This window comes from Danio aesculapii, chromosome 20, assembly GCF_903798145.1.
Source record: "Danio aesculapii chromosome 20, fDanAes4.1, whole genome shotgun sequence".
NCBI lineage: Eukaryota > Metazoa > Chordata > Actinopteri > Cypriniformes > Danionidae > Danio > Danio aesculapii.
In genome coordinates, this window is record NC_079454.1 from 35685841 (window position 1) to 35707093 (window position 21253).

At 39.3% G+C, this 21253-nt stretch overlaps 2 protein-coding genes across 4 annotated transcripts; both read right to left on the minus strand.

Annotated features, from left to right (window-relative positions):
• Window positions 1-391: 391 nt before the first annotated feature.
• On the minus strand, window positions 392-7979 carry LOC130213633 (uncharacterized). 2 transcript variants are annotated; one of them, XM_056445379.1, is made up of 4 exons: window positions 7839-7979; window positions 7127-7297; window positions 6701-6776; window positions 392-2461 (listed from the first exon to the last, which is right to left on the minus strand). In XM_056445379.1, exons 2-4 carry the CDS (start codon window positions 7255-7257, stop codon window positions 2057-2059), a joined length of 612 nt encoding a protein of 203 aa, XP_056301354.1. In that variant the 5' UTR covers window positions 7258-7297; window positions 7839-7979; the 3' UTR covers window positions 392-2056. The 2 variants fall into 2 exon arrangements, with proteins under 2 accessions (XP_056301354.1, XP_056301353.1); XM_056445378.1 differs by having other exon boundaries at window positions 7127-7274; window positions 7839-7977.
• Window positions 7980-10912: 2933 nt separating this feature from the next.
• On the minus strand, window positions 10913-19670 carry paqr8 (progestin and adipoQ receptor family member VIII). 2 transcript variants are annotated; one of them, XM_056445377.1, is made up of 2 exons: window positions 19531-19670; window positions 10913-13661 (listed from the first exon to the last, which is right to left on the minus strand). In XM_056445377.1, the coding sequence occupies exon 2, from the start codon at window positions 13650-13652 to the stop codon at window positions 12594-12596; it is 1059 nt and encodes a 352-aa protein (XP_056301352.1). In that variant the 5' UTR covers window positions 13653-13661; window positions 19531-19670; the 3' UTR covers window positions 10913-12593. The 2 variants fall into 2 exon arrangements, with proteins under 2 accessions (XP_056301352.1, XP_056301351.1); XM_056445376.1 differs by having other exon boundaries at window positions 10913-13684.
• Window positions 19671-21253: the final 1583 nt, after the last annotated feature.

The window sequence follows — 21253 nt, forward strand, 5'->3', positions numbered from 1 at the left end:
GAAACTGCTACTGTGATGTGCACAAATGACTAATTGTTTTGAGAAATGCATAAACTGTTGTGCAAATGTAAATAGTGTTGTGAGAAATGCACCAAAGCCACTGAGAAAAACTGTAATATAGGCTTCCTGGCAATGGTCGGGGCCCCTTAATACCCCGGGGCCCTATAGCGGCTGCTTACATTGCTCATTGGTTAAGTTCGACCCTGAGTACAAGAAATATTCCATATTCCACATAATTTTTTATATTTAGAAAGCCCAAACAGACATATAGGCTAAATAGACAGACAGACAGATAGATAGATAGATAGATAGATAGATAGATAGATAGATAGATAGATAGATAGATAGATAGATAGATAGATAGATAGATAGATAGATAGATAGATAGATAGATAGATAGATAGATAGATAGATAGATAGATAGATAGATAGATAGATAGATAGATAGATAGATGAACTTTATGAATTAAATAGAAAATTATATTTACAAATAGGGGAGCGCGGGGCACAAAGTAACGCGGGGTTAAATGTAACACAGAATTTTAAGGTATTTGCTCGGGGTTAACCGTGGCACGCTTCAGAGGTTTTCACCACAGTGTTGGCAGACGTCTTCCTGTCATTTATTAAAAAAGTTCGGCAGAATTCAGATGAGAAACACAGGAGAAACCATTTTTGCAGCATAAAAGTATTTTTTATTATAGTCCAATATTTTTTATTTTAAAAAAATCTGTGAAAGTATGAATGTGAAATCTTATATTGTTGTGATCACCATCTTCTATGCTAAAAGATGAAACCATTTTGAAAGATGTAAAAAAACACAGTGACTGACTGCCAGCCTGTTTTGAAGAAAACAGCAGGGTTAGTTGTAACAGGGTGTTACAATTAAGCCACACATTGTTGAACACCAATTAAACTAACACAATATTTTTTAATTTTGAGTGTAATGTTGAGAACTTTTTAAATAAAATGATTTTAAATAGAATTGTTTTTTTTTTTGATTGACAAAAAATATTTTTATTGCTAATACTACAAAAATAAATGCATTGTATAATAATGGATAACAATCCAAATAAATCCAAATGCGTTTATCCAATAGATAAATAAACATACTGTGTTATGTAGAATAAACAATAAATTGAGCTAGGAACAGAGAAAATATAGCTAATATTTAAAATAAACTAAATATAAATTAACTGTGTGTAATCTGCCTTTTTAAGCATGTGTTACAACTAACCCCCTGTCTGTTACAACTTGCCCCGCAGGTGGGGTAAATTGTAACATTTTTACTCCTGGCACTTTTGGCAATACTGCACAGAAACCATAGGTCCGGCGATCATACTTTCAATGCTCATTTGTAGGAGAGGCTTGTGCTTTGTTGGTAAAAAACTAATGGTTTGTCTAACCCCAATACTTTGTTTATTATCTGACCAAAACTAAAAAGTGTTACTGTGTGCCCGCTCTCCCCTATCAGCATTTATCTTAAATCAGTCCAAATTCATAAACAAACAATAAATATATGACAACAAAAAGTATGCACTGCAGAATGAATGCATAACACTTGTCATGTACAGTGAAAAGTGCAGTTTAGTCAGCGATCTGCAGTTTGCACTGGTGTATCACCTTTCACCTACATTGTTTGCTCCATTTGCTAAATATTCAGCTTTGTCTATTTGCAAACAGAGATTTAGAAGAAACCGCTCATCATGTAATGATGTCTGGGGATTATAAGCTTTCTTCTGTCGGCAGCCGTGGCGGACGGACTTCATCCTCCAAAAGGGGATTTTAGGTCGTCTGGACAGCACAAGCATGTTGGGTTTCAGTCTCTCAATCCAGTCTGGGTATTGGCTCGAGGCATCATGTCATGTGACTCACGCTGACCTACAATAACCCAGACACGCTTGGCTTCCTTTAAACAGTTTTACATCGTTGGGTCTTGTTGGAACAGATATATTTATTATTCCAAATGTTTCAGATAAGCATTAAATACATTATTTGTGTATGTCTTTATGCAAAATGTGTATCTTAAAAAATTTAATTTCAAATTAATCTATTAAAACTAGAAATGTTTGTCTGGAATGGGAGGAAGAGCCTCCCTAACAGTTTCCCTCATATCGAGCTCAGTATCTGCATAACACCGAGGTGTAATGCTCTTCTGGCTTTTGGTTTTCCAGTTGACTGAGGCGTAAACAGCACTGGGCTGTGAGTGTCTCTGGCTGTCAGCTGAAGTGAGAGGCTTGTTTACTGGTCTGCTGAAGGCTGAGATGGAGTGATTATCATCAGGCTTTGTCATTGCTGGGGAAGGGCTCTTATTCTGCTCTTCAGCGTTGTCAGGCTGTAATGGAGGCTCACTGATGCATTCATAAGGATTTTCCTCATTCAGTTCAGCCTCCAGGATGGGTAATGTATGATCAGCTCGATCTGTGGCAGATGGCATGCATTCGGCACTCTGCGGCAAAGCTATCTGCAAAATAGAAGATACATTTCTGAGAATTTATCTGTCTGTCTGTCTGACTGTCTCTCTATCTATCCGTCTATTAATCAACCAAAAAATCTGTCCATTTGTCCATCCATCCATCTGTCTGTCTATAGATCAGTCTGTTAATCTGAGAGTCTGCCTCTGTCTATCTGTCTGTCTGTATGTATATCTGTCCATCCATCCATCCATCCATCCATCCATCCATCCATCCATCCATCCATCTATATCTATATCTATATCTATATATATATATATATATATATATATATATATATATATATATATATATATATATATATATATATATATATATAAATATATATATATATATATATATATATATATATATATATATATATATATCTGTATGTCTGTCAGTCTATCTATCCATCTGTCTGACTATATATCTGTCTATATATCAGTCTGTTCATCTGGGTGTCTGTCTCTGTCTGTCTATCTATCATCTATATGTTGTTGCCACTGGCTTGCATAGTTTGAGACTTGTAGAACTGCGCATTGATGGATTACTCTTCAGTGTTTGGACTCTCAGCAGTAAATATTTACTAAATAAATATTATTAAACTGAACTGAACCAATCTAAACTGAACTTAAACTCTGTAAACTGAACTACACTGTTTCAATTCATTATAATCTTCAATGTGAAGCTGCTTTAACACAATCTACATTGTAAAAGCGCTATACAAATAAACAAAATGATGAATCTATATGTATCTATCTGTTTGTCTGTCTGACTATATATCAGTCTATATATCTATCTGTCTACGTATCAGTCTGTGCATCTGGGAGTCTGTCTCTGTCAGTCTATCTATCCGTCTGTCTGACTATATATCTGTCTATATATCAGTTTGGTTATCTGGTGTGTCTATCTCTGTCTGTCTATCTATCATCTATTTATTTATCTGTCTGTCTGTCTGTCTGTCTATCTATCTATCTATTCATCTGGGTGTCTGTCTCTGTCTGTCTGTCTATCATCTATTTATTTATTTATCTGTCTGTCTGTCTGTCTGTCTGTCTGTCTGTCTGTCTGTCTGTCTGTCTGTCTGTCTGTCTGTCTGTCTGTCTGTCTGTCTGTCTATCTATCTATTCATCTGGGTGTCTGTCTCTGTCTGTCAATCAATCTGTCTGTCTATTATTTCATATCAAATAATAATTTGTTTATTCTTTTGATAAGTTTTCCTCCATTTCACGACTTATGTCAGTCCTTTAAAAAAAACAACACTTTTTTTGCATCAGTAGCTTTCTGTGCTCTCCATTACAGTGTAATTTCCTTTAGAAGATTAATCCAGCAACTCTATGGAAATAGCTTGTCCTCTCTTGCGGATTCCCTGCAATTTACCACTAAATGATTTTAATTGACCATAATAGGATGGATATGGTTCAGCAGTCTCAACGCAGGAAAAATAACATTTTCTTCAAGCAATCTGCCATCAGTATAGGGCTGCATGGTATTGGGAAAAATGACATTGCAATATTTTTTGCAATATGCATTGTGATATATATTTCACCAGATGGATTGAATAACTCTATTTCTGAAGAATTTATTATTTCAGAATTGTTGGGAGGATTTTATAGGTGAGTCCATCTGCATTAATAACTATAGACTGGTTAAAATTATAAACTATAAACTATATTTAAAAACATACAAATGAAAAAAAGTAGTGCTTTATGTTCCTGGGATGACTTAATGGCAGTCTGGCATATATTTGAAATATAAATATTGAATATCAATATTTGAATGTAGAAAATACTTCTCAGTTAAATTGCATTTAATTAATCTTTGTTAAATGTTATAATTTCTTGTGCCTGTATGCTTTGAACTCATTTAATATGTTTAACAGAGAAAAAAATAACAAATGCAAATTCATTCATTCATTTTCCCTGGGCCTTATTTCCTAATATGATTTTGATACTGAAGATCCTGCAATGTGACAGTTGCAAAGGTGTTCATTGCAATATCAATGCTGAAATTATTGCTGAAAAAATATATTAACCAGTAGTCATACATGATTTAACATAAGGTTGAATCTAGGTATTTGCTAGGGGTCAAATCCAAAATAAAGTTTATTTATTGTATCTACAGTTCCTAGAAGAGCCATTAATATTATATATATATATATATATATATATATATATATATATATATATATATATATATATATATATATATATATATATATATATATATATATATATATATATATACACACACACACACACTTGAATAGTGGTTCTTTGTGGAATCAAAAATTGTTGTTTTGGAGCATTTTTTATTTTTTGTTTTTAAATAATTCCTCATTCATTTTTAACTTTTTTTTCTCTTCAGTGTTAAAGAAGATGTTGCAAGTCGTTGGCTTTTAGAACATTGAGAGTCAAAAAAAATACAGGTAAAACAAGATTAATACATTTTAATACATTGAAGAAATAGTGCATTATTTACATTACTCTTATCTTTAATCAGTCCTGCCTCTATGACAGTCTGGAACCCAAGCTTGTTCAGTTTTTCATTCAGATCTCAGTGTATCAATAGGAGCCATCATGGGTTTTCATTTTGTTTTGCCTGAAATGGTTTATTTATTTATTTTACTCTCAAAGTGCTGGAACCCAATGACCTGCAGTTTTACGAATCAACATGGACCACAGATTTAGTTAAAAATCTAATTTAGGAGAAAAATTAACCTGTTTTGCTTTCAGATTCCTGTAAAACAAAAGAGTACATTTTCTAAATTACATATATATTAGACAACACTAAAAGTGTATATGTGTAGTTGTTAGCTAAATAAATGATTTCTGCATTATTTAACTCTTGTACCCTAATGAAGTTGACATGATTATTTCTTAAGCTAGATAATATTTTGATTTGAACAAAATAAGCTGATTTCGGTGGACACCAATGACATGTGGAGTCCCACAAGGTTCAATTCCGGCATCTCTCCTGTTCAACCTATACATGCTCCCTCTGAGCCAAATAATGAGAAAGAACCAAATCTACTACCACAGCTATGCTGATGACACTCAGATCTACATAGCCCTATTGCCAAATGACTACAGCCCCATTGACACCCTCTGCCAGTGCATTGATTAAATGAACAGTTGGATGTGCCAAAACTTTCTTTAGTTAAACAAAGAGAAAACTGAAGTCATTGCATTTGGGAACAGATATGAGGTTCTCAAGGTGAATGCGTACCTTGGCTCTAAAGGTCAAACAACAAAAAAAAGGTCAAGAACCTTGGTGTGACTCTGGAGTCAGATCTGAGTTTCAGTAGTCATGTAAAAACACTAACTTAATCAGCAGACTATCATCTCAAAAACATGGCAAGAACTTGATGTTTTGTTTCCAGTGAGGACTTAGAGAAACTTGTTTATGCTTTTATCAGCAGCAGGGTGGATTACTGTGACTCCTCACTGGCCTTCCCAAAAATACATTCACACAGTTACTGCTCATCCAGAACGCTGCGGCCAGGATTCTGACCAGAACCAGGAAATCAGAGCACATCACACCTGTCTTCAGGTCTTTACATACACTGGCTCCCAGTTACATTCAGAATAGATTTTAAAGTATTACTACTTGTCTATAAATCACTAAATAGCCTAGCACATCAATATATTACACTTATGCTCACTGACCTCAAACCAATGAAACCTAACAGATCACTCAGATCATTAAGATCAAGTAAATTAGAAATTTTTAAAAGTTCAGTCAAAGCAGGGTGAATCGGCTTTCAGCTACTTCGCCCCTCGCTGCTGGAATCAGCGTCCAGAAATGATCAGATGTGCTCTAACATTAGGCACATTCAAATCAAGACTGAAAACACTTCTGTTTAGCTGTGCCTTTACTGAATGAGCACTGTGCTACGTCCGACAGATCGCACTATTATGTCTTTCTTTTCTCTTTTATTCATCTATAACCTGTTTTAACACATTTTAAACTTTTTTAAAATTTTTAATCACTTTTAATCACTTTTAATTCTGTTAATCATTTTTATTGTTTTTATTGTTGCTTATGTAAAGCACCTTGAATTACCATTGTGTATGAAATGTGCTATATAAATAAACTTGCCTTGCCTACAGAAAAATCACATTATTTACATATCATTTTACAGTGCACTTCAATGCTGAATGACATTCCATCATATCAAGAGCCAAGAATAATACTGATACATGTATGAATTCAAGCATTAATGGTGTCTAATATCTGTCTCTTACGTTTTGAGGAACTGCCGATGGGATATTTGTATTATCTCTCCTATCCAAATGCCTGGAGGGTTCACTATCGGACAAACTGAAAAACATAAAAAGAAAAATCCACTATATTTCACATGTCCTGTTTGTTTACATAGTTTTGCATGTTGTGATGTTATCAGTCAATATAATTTTTCCCTGATTTACATTGACAGAAAGTGTGCTGGAGTTGACAAACAGGTCTCTGCTTTTTACTACATTATCACAAACATTAATGTTACTCATTGTGTGTGACATCTTAACCTGTCATTGCACATTCCACCCATTTACTCACAGCATTCTGTCTCAATCACTCCCTTCTCCTGGGTGTGTGTTTCAGATCAGCACAAGATGTGATAACGAATAATACACCTGTAAATATATATGAGAGAGAGAAAATAAAAGGCTTACTTGTAACAGCTTGCACAAAGGCTGTGGAGTGTGACATAAATGATGATGAAGAGGGCTGACACAATGCTGATCTGAAGGGAGGAAGAAAAGCTTGATAACCAGGTGATCAGACCCTCCTCCGATGGAGCCATCGCTCTTCATCCAGAGTCTGTAATGATGAAAAGAGGAGAACTAAAGAAGCTATAAGTTTATATTATGAAAAAGTATGAAATTTATGTAAGGAAAGCAAATATAAGCGCGTATTGTGCTTCTCAGAAACACAACGATTACACAGGTGAGTACTTGTACAAGTCACACCTCTATTCCTTGTTAACATAAACAGTCAAGAGATCCTTAAATTTCACAAATAACTATTTTAAAAATGCTATCATTGTAATCATTTTTAAAAATAATAATAAAAACTGTTAAAAGTCTACGGTAAATTAGTTACACTCTAAAAATGCTGGGTTTAATATGGACAATTGTGTTAAAAAGTGTCATTTAAATTTAGTTGAACAAAATTAACCTGAACATTGGGTTTGATCAGATTTGTCCCATTATTGCTTGAGTTATAACAGCCCAGCATTTTTAGCATGTACACAAAACTTTCAAATAAATATAAATATTAATAATTAAAGTAACAAGCACATATTCTTAGGAATTAAAGAGTATAAAGTGTTATACTGGGTTCTTAAAACGATAATAATATTAATAAATGAGAATATATCCTTACCTTTGATCTCAGATATAGGATCCTAGTTCATCTGTCATCATCTTGTCTTTACCGGCAGCAACACACTGATCCTACATGGACTTGACAAGTCACACTTCCTCATACTAAATTCCAGCCTTTCCAGTGCCTGATCCATGTCTCCATATAAATTCCTCAATACAATTCACTTCATTTGCATTTCACTTCCAGTTATTTTTTTCTTTGCATACTGTAGAATTAAAGGGAACTTTTGTGAAATGAGATTTAAAAAATAATAATGATAATGAAAAAATGTATATACTTCAGTTTTTGAACGGAACACTGCTGCCCCCTAATGGACAAAAGAGGCTAAAGTTTCCCTGAAGTGTTTTATCTTCCTGCAAATACTACTCGTTTATATCACACAACACAACGATGCTTTAATAACTAAGAAGACACTTCAAACTTGTTTGTCATCAAACTACAATCAACACTCACCAAAGATTTGTTAGAATAGATCGTAATGTAAACATTTATTGAAGTACAAATCAGTCAGTCAGAAACGTACAAATGCACATTTGCGTTAATGGTTAATTCACCCCAAATTGAATTGTATCAACCCTTTTAATTGTTCCCCCACTGAGGTAGAAATGATTTATTAGGCAAAATAAATACAGTCTTACATAGAAGGGGGAGAGAATACATTTCAGTACTTGTGAATTAGTGGAGACTATAGACCATTTCATTGTGGCTGCATGTGCATTCCCTGCTTGTTACCAAACTATTTCATATTAACTGTAACAAGAGGCAGTTTAATTATATCTTAATGTTAAAACGGCTGCCATAACATTATTTATCAATATGTGGACCTTTTGGATTCTTAGAAGCTATGGGATTTCTAAATGTAAAACAGGAAATACATTATGACTGATGTTATTGTTTACATCCATCAAAAAGGTCCTTAAAAAGTGCTAAAATGTGTGCTAATAATGAGATAACCAGCAAATATTTTATGTCACAATGTTTTATTGGGATTCGGAATGCCAGATTTCCAGTGTTTTCTGGCATCCTGTACATCCTGACAACAAAGTGTTTGGCTAGATGTTTTTTCTGTTAGTTCTGTGTGAATGTTCTTGAGCAAACAAGAGTTGATTCGTTCTTGCATCGCAACAACACTGCCCAGACTATGCTGTGTGCAAATAAAAGTAGCCTCTTTGTTCCCATTACCCTCCCATTCACATTACCCTCTCCCTCTTTCTAATTTGGGCCAAATCCAGCTTTGCTCCTTAATTTGAATGTTTTTTTTTTGCCTTATGTTGCACATTCCAAACCGTTTTCAAGTAAATAGGCCAGTTATGCAAAGACATACAGTACTGGATCTCAGAGGAATGTCGGCTAAGTGGTAGATTATCCTCAGCAGCGAATTCATTTAAGGGAAAAACCCACTTAGTTGTTGTGTTCGGGACCATTAGTAAAAGTATTTGATAGTCAAAAAGTAAAACACTTGAGGCTCATATCTGCACTCTGAAAAGATTGTACAAAAGCTTTCACTTTTACCCTTTAAAAAGACACAAATAAGAGTTATTATTGGGACATTAAACTTACTAGGAAATCAGAATAGACAATTACTATTGTTTGTATATAATGGTCAGCTGATATTAAATGAGTTTCTTGAAATTATAGGCTATATCAGCCTCCAACCTCTTTAAATGGGAAAGGACCTTATTGCGCTTAATGATATAAGTAAGATAACAATAAGTAAGAAAACAATAGATCACACATTAAAAACACTACTAAAGAGGTGAGTCTTAAGAAGCTTCTTAAAACAGCCCAGTGACATAGCATTCCTAATGGTAATGGGTAATGCATTCCATAATTTTGGCGCACGCTAAGAAAAAGCCCTACCACCCATGGTGTTAAGTCTGTGGTGTGGCTGAAACAGGGTAAGACCCGAAGCAGAGCAAAGACTGCGAGCAGGAGTAGAAAGTGTCACAAGATCACAGATGTAATCAGGAGCTAGCCTATGGACTGCTTTATAAGTTAAAATCAGAGTCTTAAAATCAATATGTAACCTAACCGGTAGCCAATGAAGCTGCTGGAGAACAGGTATACATGGCTAACCCCTTTTACATTCCAGTTCACAAAGTTCACTGTAGATAATCTGCTATGTCCCAGGCTTATCGCATTGTTTAATATATAAAACAACTGATGTCTTTCTTCTGAGATGTTTCTAACAACAGTACACAATAGCACCCAGAAACATGAACAAATTTTAATATGAAACAAACTCGTTGAACCTAACCCACCCCAAGACAGCTTCCCAAACAGAAAGCAAGAGAAAAAGAACATCCCACACGTAAGTGACCATGAGCGTTCCCAAACGTATAGGACTTCTTCCAAACACTCAAACGTCTTAAAATGTCTTTTAACACGCAATTGTTTCGTTTTTTATCTTATTGAAAAGAGACTTTGGCGGTTCATTCCACTGTGGCGACCCCAGATTAATAAAGGGACTAAGCCGAAAAGAAAATGAATGAATGAATGAATGAATGAATGAATGCATGAATGAATGAAAAAATATTTTTGTTATTATTTTTAGTTTCCAGGCAGTGGAAACTTAGAATAGTTAGAGTCTAGTTTGTCTAGCCAAACTAGACTCTAACTATTATAAGTTTCCACTGCCCGGAAACTAAAATAATAATAACACAAAATTAATTGGTAGAATGAATAAAGTGTTAATTTTCCAGTACTTGGGTTGCAGCTAGAAGGGCATCCGCTGCGTAAAACTTATGCTGGATAAATTGGCAGTTCATTCTGCTGTGGTGACCCCTGAAGAATAAAGGGACTCAGCCGAAGTCAAAAGAATGAATGAATATAGTGTTCAATGAAATAAAGAATAAGTGAAGGAAATGAAATAGTAATATTAATGATAATAAAAGATTATAAAAAATGAGTGCTCTGCAAATTAAAAAAGGTACTACGGTTGATAACAAGACATTCCTGAAAAACTATTCTGTGACGAGTACAATGACTATTTTCTTCACGCAGTATTGCACTGTTGCACTTTTGTTAATTACTTATCCATACACACTGTGTTTTAATTAATGTACCTTTAATCAAATAACTTAATCTCATGTATACTGGTACAAAGGTGGGACAACCGGATTAACCAATAAAACAACCACAACACTCCAACATTCCAATCAATCCATTATGAACAAAATCAAGATTCTCACTCAACATTTTTTCTGGTTCATTCAAGTAGGAAAAGCTGTTTATATTTTTATTTATGCACATATTATTACAAAGGGCCCTATTTACACCTGGTATTAAAATGCATTAAGATGCATAACGTTACAGTCAGAATTATTAGCCCCCCTTTGAGTTTTTTTCTTTTTTAAATATTTCCCAAATGATATTTAACAGAGCAAGGAAATTTTCACAGAATGTCTGATAATATTTTTTGCACAATCCTTACAATTACATGAGGGGGACACATTCTCACTTACGCCTGGTGTTTTAATGCATTTTCTGTGACTACTTTCCTGATTTGTTAAGGGAAGGGTCTTTATGGGCAAATTTACAGGCAAGTTTAAATCCCATCTTGCTAGCTTGTTTCAACAGCACATCCTGTAATGTTTAATAGGGCTGCACGATATTGGAAAAATCTAGCAAAAATGTGATATTTTTGTATTTTGCGATATATATTGCAATATGAATACCCTTTCACCAGATGACCTAAAATCTCTATTTGGAAAGAATTTATAATGTTAGATCAGCTGGGATGATTCTGCATCTCCATAAAATCTAATAAACAATCTATAAATTTCCCTGATACATTGTTGTTGTGGTCTGTGGTATGTATTTGCGGTGCATTTATGTATGTGTTGTGAATATTTTCATGCATGTTTTCAGTCAGAGATTGATTAATGTTTACTATTTGCATCTCGATAAAATCTAATAAACAATCTATAAGCTTATCGGGGTCCCCTGACACATTTTCGTTGTGGTCTGTGCTATTTACTGTGCATTTCTGTATTAGCATGTGTTGTATTTTCATGCATACTAATCTATAAATACAATCAAGAAAAAGATACAACAAAAATAAAGTGTTTTATCATTTCCAGAGTCTAACAGTATTCAAGTACAGTAATTGAATGATAAAAATACAAATGAAATAATGAATCATAGTTAAGGCCACAAATGGTGCAATTTCTTATGGATGAATGCTTTTAAAATCATTTTACAATCACATCAGGCATCAAAAAACACAAGCAAATGATGAATTATAATACAAACTCAACATTGCAAATCCTGCAATGTGTCTATTGCGAATGATCACATTGCGATATCGATGCTGAATATTGTGCAGCCCTAATGTTTAAAAAATGAGGTCAGCAGGTGGAGGGTAGATGTTTTTGTGGCGTTTCCAATGCATTTGACTCCATAAGCATCTGCACTATAAGTTTTGACTAGCTCTGTATGTGTTTTTGATCCCATTTAGCACCATTTACTTGTGATTAGATCCACAAACAAAAGGTGTAAACAATGCCTGAATGGTACATATTAATAGCTTTTGATATGGCATCATGCTTGGGACAACATTTGTGTTATTTTTTGGGGCAAGTATGGGATTTCAAAATGACACTATTGGACCTTCAAGATTTAAAATAAAAGCAAACAGACATCCCATCACAATTCTCATAATGAATGCACTACTGTAAAAACAATTGAAAATTGATATCAATAAATACCTTTTGGTACTTCATAACTAACCTAATCTTCAGATATGTTTGTTCAGTCTTTTTTCCTCAGCTGTCTTTGCACGGCTCCCCTCATCAGAACTGCAGTCAGAATGCTGCACAACACCAACAAGAAGAAGGATCCTCCGGCCAGTAAGATGAAGTGCTCTCCGTGCGCATCTACGACAGACTGCTGATGCACTAGGAAGTCTCTAAACATTGCCTCCAGCTGGCACATGGTGCACAAGACCAGGAATATGTGAAAGATCTGATGTCCGTGGCCTATAATATCACACCTCCCTGGAAAGAAGCGCTCAGGAACGGGGCACGAGAAAAACAGAGCTGCCAAGAGGAAAAACGCCACTTGCATAGCGTGAAACATCAACACCGGCTCATCCCAAGATTTGGTGAGCAGGCGGTGCACTACGGGGCTTATATCAAGCAAGTACGCCAAGCTGGTGGGAATGATCTGGCAGATCTTCCGGTGGAATGGGTATGGACGGCGGTAACGGAATTTGGAGTAGCAGCAACTGGCACAGGACAACCAGGCCAGCATGGCAGCACCAGGAAGAAACAATACACCAACTAGACTGTGTCTCCATTCTGCCTCAGAACAGTAAAAATAGTGGCCCAATGAGCAGCCATATTGGTAGACAGCTACACCAACGTAGTCTACAAAGAAGAGGGAGTAATGGGCCAGTTCAGAGTGAGACTGCAGCAAGTGGGCAGCCACACTAAAACTGAGGTAGGTAAGTGACGACAGCACATACAAGAACAGAGGCAGAGAGGTCAGATTGAGCGTCAGCCCCCACGCCCCTGCAAAAAAAGAGAACTGCAGAAGAACGGCGGGGATGGCCAGCAGGTGTGTCCACACATTCAGCAGCTCATTGTGACATTGGAAGAGGCTGTAGAAGTAGCTCCGCCATTCCTGATGCACTGGACGATAACCTGACAAGATGTAGGGCTCACGAAACAGGCTCGGCACTTCAGAAGCGTGTACTGTGGCTTGACGTCTAGGCAGACGAGGCAACCAGTTTGACAAGTGTGGTAACTGACCCAGCTGCTGCAGACTTAAAGTCAGAGTGCTCAAACGGCCCAAAACTCCACTTGACATGTTGAAACTCTGGTGAGATGGAAAAATATGAGCTGTAAGAAGGAGAAAACAGCACGTGGGTAGGTCATATTGACAAATCAGTATGCCGTGATTCATACCTCTGCCCGACAAAGAGCCAGTTCTTGCTGAACTAAACCTCTTAGACTTGATAAGTTAATAACTGGCATGATTCAGCTGACCATTGTGTTTACCAAGCGCTCACAATGTGCTCTGCTGTATATTGCTCCAAGGCCTCTGTCACGGATTGGTCAGGCTCTCACGATCCCCACTCACGAAGATCACCATCACCTGACTTCTAATGAGCACACAGCTGCATCACATTCACGAGCACCAGATAAAAGCACAGCACTCCAGTCGCTCATTGTCCGGGCTCGTCTCGACGAAAGCGGACAACTGAGCGACCACTCAGCGTAGTCATCCTCAGCTAAACAAACGATTTACTTACCTGTTCTCTTTGTATTCCTCCCTAGTCTTCCTGGTCCTCCCGTATCGTCCTGTCTTCCAGTCCTTCCAAGTCTGTGTCATCCTCTGTCAGCTGTATCTGGTGTGTGCTGTCCATCCTCGTGTATTCCTGTTACCCAGCCACGGAGGAGAAGACCCCAACATCATTCCTGATCCTCCTGGCTATCCTTCATGTGCTCCTTGTTGTCATTCAATAAACACCCTAACGTTTCCTTACCTCTGTCTCCTGTCCGCTTCATAACAGAAGCCCGGACCTATAACGACGACAACATGAGCACCCCCGATCACTTTCAAGAGCTGGTGGACCAGTTGAAGCGGATTCTACAGCCACCAGCTCCACTTTCCAACGCACCACCAGCACCGAGCACTTCCGCCTCCACAGTTTCTTCTTCGGCCCTTCCTTCCAGTCCCATGGCCCGACCAGCGCCCTACTCAGGCGGAGCGGGGGAGTGCAATGGTTTTCTGTTACAATGTTCCCTCATATTCGAAATGCAACCTTCTCTATATCCCACAGATAAGTCAAAGATCGCCTACATCGTATCTCTACTCTCTGGACCTGCACTTAAATGGGCTGAGACGATCTGGAACCAAGCCGGGCCGGTCATGAATTCCATCACTACCTTCACGGAGTATTTCAAAGAGGTGTTTGGACGTTCTGATGGGGAAGTAGCCGCTGGAGAGCAGCTGTATCATCTAAAGCAAGGTACTCTATCTACACAGGAATATGCTCTCCGGTTTCGCACTCTAGCAGCTGCAAGTGGATGGAATGAGAGATCGTTGTTGACCACGTACCGGCTCGGCTTGGAACCCACTCTCCGAATCCAACTGGCCACATTAGATGATACAATGGGTCTGGAGAGATTCATCCAACATTCTCTCCGATGTTCCGATCGTCTTCGTTCCTATCAACAGGACACCATCACCCCCTCGTCTGCACTCCTCCAATCGCCTGAGTCAACAGCCTCTCCAGAACCAGAACCCATGATAATAGAGTCTGGAAGACTGACATCAGCGGAACGACAGAGGAGGCTGACCCGGGGTCTGTGTCTATACTGCGGTGTCAGTGGACACACCCGTATGGAGTGTCCCCTTCGTCCCATTCGGACTTCAGTGAGTGTATTCAGTACGAATATTGAACAATGTAAACCACTTACTACCACCGTACAAATAACTACTGCCTCTATTTCTCTCCTTGTCACAGCCCTCATCGACTCCGGGTCAGCAGGGAACTTCATCTCCCAATCCCTCTGTCGTCAACTCCACCTCCGTACTGAGGCGTCCTCGCATATATACCAGATACAACCGATAACCCAGTGCACTCGATCTTCGACCCGTATCCATCGACAATGCGAAGACATCCTTCTTCAAGTGGGGGTGTTACATCAAGAGAGGATTCAATTTCTGGTTCTGGAGGGTGCAAATATGGACATCATTCTAGGGCGCCCGTGGCTGGTGAAGCACGATCCCATCATCTCTTGGGGCACAGGAGAGATAAAGAAATGGGGATCTGGATGTACACCTGCCTGTTTTCCAAATCTCCCTCTTCAAGGTCGGAACCCCATTTCTTTGTTTGCAACATCGGTCGAGAGCCCTCCTGAGAAGCAGTCTATCCACATTCCTAAGGAGTACAGCTCCTTTCATGATGTCTTCTGCCCCAAGAGAGCTTCCCAGCTACCGCCGCATCGGCCATGGGACTGCGCGATCGACCTAGTTCCAGATGCCCAGTTGCCAAGAGGTAGGATCTACCCGCTCTCGCTTCCAGAGAATCAGGCAATGGAAGATTACATAAGGGAGGCTCTGAGTCAGGGGTACATACGTCACTCAAAATCACCAGCCGCCTCAAGCTTCTTCTTTGTGGCCAAGAAGGACGGAGGGCTGCGTCCATGCATCGACTACAGGGTCCTAAATAACGGTACAGTAAAATACCGATATCCCCTTCCTCTGGTACCAGCCGCTTTGGAACAGCTCCGAGAAGCTAAAGTCTTCACTAAATTGGACCTCCGCAGCGCGTATAATCTGATAAGAATACGTGAGGGGGACCAATGGAAGACAGCATTCGTGACCCCTACTGGCCACTATGAATATGAGGTCATGCCTTACGGTCTGGTCAACGCCCCCTCCGTATTCCAAAACTTCATTCATGAAGTCCTCCGGGAGTTTCTTCACCACTGTGTAATAGTGTACATAGATGACATCCTCATTTACTCCCGGAGTGAGGCCGAACATCGCCAACACGTTGCGGAGGTCCTACACACATTGAGAGAACATCACCTCTACCTCAAAGCGGAGAAATGCTCATTCCACCAGAAGTCGATTCATTTCCTGGGATACATCATTGACCAAACCGGTATACGTATGGATGGGAAGAAAATTGAGGCTGTTCTATCCTGGTCAGAACCCACTTCCATTAAGGAGCTCCAGAGGTTTCTTGGGTTTGCTAACTTTTATAGACGATTTATCAAGGACTACAGCAGGATTACATCACCTCTCACTAATCTCCTCAAGGGTAAACCCAAAGGACTGGAGTGGACCAAAGAAGCAGCCGCAGCCTTCCGCCTTCTTAAGAAGGAGTTCACAAGGGCCCCACTCCTGACTCATCCTGACCCAAATCTTCCTTTCGTGGTGGAAGTGGACGCATCCACCACCGGCGTCGGGGCAGTATTATCTCAACATCATGATACACCGCCCCGACTGCATCCCTGTGCCTATTTCTCTCGGAAGTTGAGCCCGGCGGAGCAGAATTACAGCATAGGAGACAGGGAGCTTCTAGCAATCAAGCTAGCCTTGGAGGAGTGGCGTCACTGGTTGGAGGGAGCCAAACATCCGTTCCAGGTGATCACAGATCACAAAAACCTCCAGTACATCAAAGAGGCCAAGAGACTATGTCCACGTCAAGCCAGATGGTCACTTTTCTTCTCACGTTTTGATTTCTCCATTTCCTATCGTCCAGGACCCAAGAATCTAAGAGCAGACGCTCTCTCTCGTTTACACGAGCATCACGATCATGAAGAACTCCCAACGAAGATTCTTCCCGAACACATCTCCATTTGTCCGATCACCTGGAACGCTCCTCCAGTCGTTGCCACTCCGGAAGCTCCTGCTCCGCCGGGATGCCCTCCTCATCGGCAGTTCATACCACCTGAACACCGGGTAGATCTGATCCACTCCTTACATACCTCGCTAGGCACTGGACATCCAGGGATCAACAATACTCTCTCGCTAGTATCCCAACGATTCTGGTGGCCAAACATGGCAAGGGATGTGAGGCAATATGTTCAGGGCTGTAAGGACTGTGCCCAATCCAAGAGCCCACGTCATCTACCCGCTGGAAAGCTCCATCCCTTGCCGATTCCGAACCGTCCCTGGTCACACCTAGGAGTGGACTTTATCACTGACCTCCCTTCGTCAGAAGGTAATACCTGTATTCTAGTCATAGTAGATAGATTCTCAAAGTTTGTCAAACTAATCCCTCTGAAAGGTCTTCCCACAGCCTTTGAAACTGCCGACAATATCTTTAATCAAGTCTTCAGGTCATTTGGTATTCCAGAAGATATTGTGTCGGACAGAGGTCCACAGTTCATCTCACGTCTATGGAAAGCCTTCTTCAAGCTCCTAGGTGTGGCCGTCAGCCTCTCTTCTGGATATCATCCCCAAACCAACGGGCAGACAGAGAGGAAGATTCAGGAGGTGGGACGGTTCCTGAGGACCTTCTGCAGTGGTCACCAGAACTCCTGGAGCCAGTATTTGGGCTGGGCAGAATATGCCCAAAATTCACTGCGGCAACCCTCCACCGGACTCACGCCATTCCAGTGCGTCCTGGGCTTCCAACCACCGCTCTTTCCCTGGGATGGCGAACCATCTGATGTCCCCGCAGTGGATCACTGGTTCCGGGAGAGCGAGAGAGTCTGGGACGAGGCTCATCAACATCTGCAGAGGGCAGTCCGTCGAAGCAAGGTAACCGCCGATAGGAGAAGGTCTGAAGAACCCAGATACACACCCGGACAAAAGGTGTGGCTATCCACCCGGGACATACGCATGCGACTGCCCTCTCGCAAGTTAAGTCCCCGATTTGTTGGTCCCTTCACCATCGTGGAACAGGTTAACCCCGTCACCTACAAACTACAATTACCCTCTCACTACCGTATTCACCCTACATTCCACGTATCACTCCTGAAACCCTATCACGATCCTGTTCTTCCCTCCACAGAGCCTGACCACGAAGAGGAACCCCCTCCTCCACTGCTCCTAGAAGAAGGAGCCGTCTACGCAGTGAAGGAGATCTTGCGTTCCCGACGTCGTGGTGGCCAGTTGGAGTACCTGGTGGACTGGGAAGGGTACGGCCCCGAAGAAAGGACATGGGTTCCCAGAGCTGATATTCTCGATCCTAGTCTCATGGTGGAGTTTCATGAGAGCCACCCTGAGTTCCCAGCGCCTAGAGGCAGAGGGAGACCACCACGGCGTCGGAGGTGTCGGCCCTCAGGAGCGGGCCCTGGGGAGGGGGGTACTGTCACGGATTGGTCAGGCTCTCACGATCCCCACTCACGAAGATCACCATCACCTGACTTCTAATGAGCACACAGCTGCATCACATTCACGAGCACCAGATAAAAGCACAGCACTCCAGTCGCTCATTGTCCGGGCTCGTCTCGACGAAAGCGGACAACTGAGCGACCACTCAGCGTAGTCATCCTCAGCTAAACAAACGATTTACTTACCTGTTCTCTTTGTATTCCTCCCTAGTCTTCCTGGTCCTCCCGTATCGTCCTGTCTTCCAGTCCTTCCAAGTCTGTGTCATCCTCTGTCAGCTGTATCTGGTGTGTGCTGTCCATCCTCGTGTATTCCTGTTACCCAGCCACGGAGGAGAAGACCCCAACATCATTCCTGATCCTCCTGGCTATCCTTCATGTGCTCCTTGTTGTCATTCAATAAACACCCTAACGTTTCCTTACCTCTGTCTCCTGTCCGCTTCATAACAGCCTCTTAGTTTTATGTTTATTGTTTTTTAAAGCACTTTCTGTCTCTTGAAACTTTGGCATGTATTCCTAGAAAGCATTGCTAGAATGCATAGTCTATGATTCGCTTATGATTGTTGTCTGGGCAGGGAGCTCACTAGGTTTTGACACAATAGTTATCGATAATATGTGCTTTAGGATTAGTGTTTTGTTTTAAAATATACCCCTAAACACTACTAAACTATTTGCCAATTTAAAGCAAAAGTATGAATTAACATGTCCAGTCAAACAAATAATAAGAAAACAATGTATCCTATATAGACAAATGTGCCTTAAACTGTGAAATGAAACAATTATGTGACATTTTGCACACCAATGAAAAACAAAACATCAGAAACTATGTATGTAACAATAAAAGAGAAAAACATTAATCGTTTCTAATACACATTAGCATTATTTCTTACCTATGCAGAAAGTAGCTCTTCGTTCTTCTCAGTTACTTATTAAAGTTATAAGTGGTTTCATATTATTTCAAGGATTAAGACTAGTCCTCAATCTTGAGCATTTTAACCTTGGTAACAACGCTGAGCATGTCAGAGTTTCTACTGAGGGACCTGTTGTGCAGGCTCGCCAATCCGGGCGGGGTTTCAAATGACTCAGTTCAGATTCAAAACTCAGTTCAGTTCCCAGACTCAGTTCAGTTCGCTATAGGGAAGAGCAAAAATCTGGAAACGGTTATAAAACTTATAGAATGCACCATAGTAAAAAAATTCACATGATTATAAAGATAAGATAATACCATTTCAATATCCAAATCCAAATAGTTATTTTCTCTTTATCAAATAAGAGAGAGAGAGAGAGAGAGAGAGAGAGAGAGAGAGAGAGAGAGAGAGAGAGAGAGAGAGAGAGAGAGAGAGAGAGAGAGAGAGAGAGAGAGAGAGAGAGATCAACCACTAGATGGCATGGCGGTAAAGCATAGATACATTTAGTCCTTGTGCAATACAATTACTTATGTTCTTAAAAGCCAGAAATATCAACATGATGAGGAAATGTACACAATTAAAGGACTGAATATCGTATTATTGACATCATTTTTCATTCAGTGCTAAAAAGTAAATAAAATATTTTGTTAACAAATTTTCAGTCACCATTTAGTATCATTTCATTTTCTCCATCCAGTGAAAGCGAATGGTGACTGAAGCTTTCATAATGTTTCGAAACAGGAAAACAGCTTTTTTCTATATACTACCACTTGGAATGGCAATAGGACAGGTAGGCCCATATTTTAAATGTAAATTAGCCGTGTAAAACAGTGGACAAAACAAGCAATCAAATGAAATCATGAGAAATATCTGTTATGGAAAATAATATTATACGTGGGGTATATAAATTCATCCGATAGCAGGCCCCATAGAAGAAGGCTTAAAGACAAATTAGATTTTTAATTATTCAAATTGACAAATTCTAACTGAAAAAAAAATTGCTGGCCAGTTTATTTACCTACAAATTAGTTTTTAATTTGTTTTAGTTGGTTTTTAAAAAGTTTTAACAGATTCCTAATATTTTTTTATGATGCAGGATAATAAACTTGTATTTTAAAAATAAATATTTTTTCATACTTTCAAAACTATTCAAAATTCTTAATTTAAAATTATAATCTCATAATATTATTTATAAAACTGTAATAACTTTTAAAAGCACAATAAATAGTTTAATTGCACATTTCTAAATAAACTGTGGTGGTAAAATAATATGGTGAGCACACAACAAAATTGTAGAAAATATTTTTGTTGCATCAAAAAGTGCAGTTATGATCACCATGTGACAAGCCAGTGCTGAGAATAGCAAAGAATTACTGCAAAAAGCTCCACTTTTTGAGAAAAAAGAACCAACTCGTTCAATATGCTGGCTACAGCCTGCGATACTTATTTGTACTTTCACTGTGTTCGGTATCATTATATTGTAGCCTATACAATTTGTTTTCTCATTCTGTATATAGAGAAGTAAAAGGACTCGGTTTGACGATTAATAAACGAATTTACAGGCAAAGTATGAAGATTGCCTGCATCGTCCATTATTATTTGTCAGATCTGCTGCATCTCTTGCTATGAGCGCATGCGCAAAACCGGCTCTCTTTTCGCGCGAAACACTCAAATGGGTTGGGCAAATCTTCCTTCCGCGGATTAT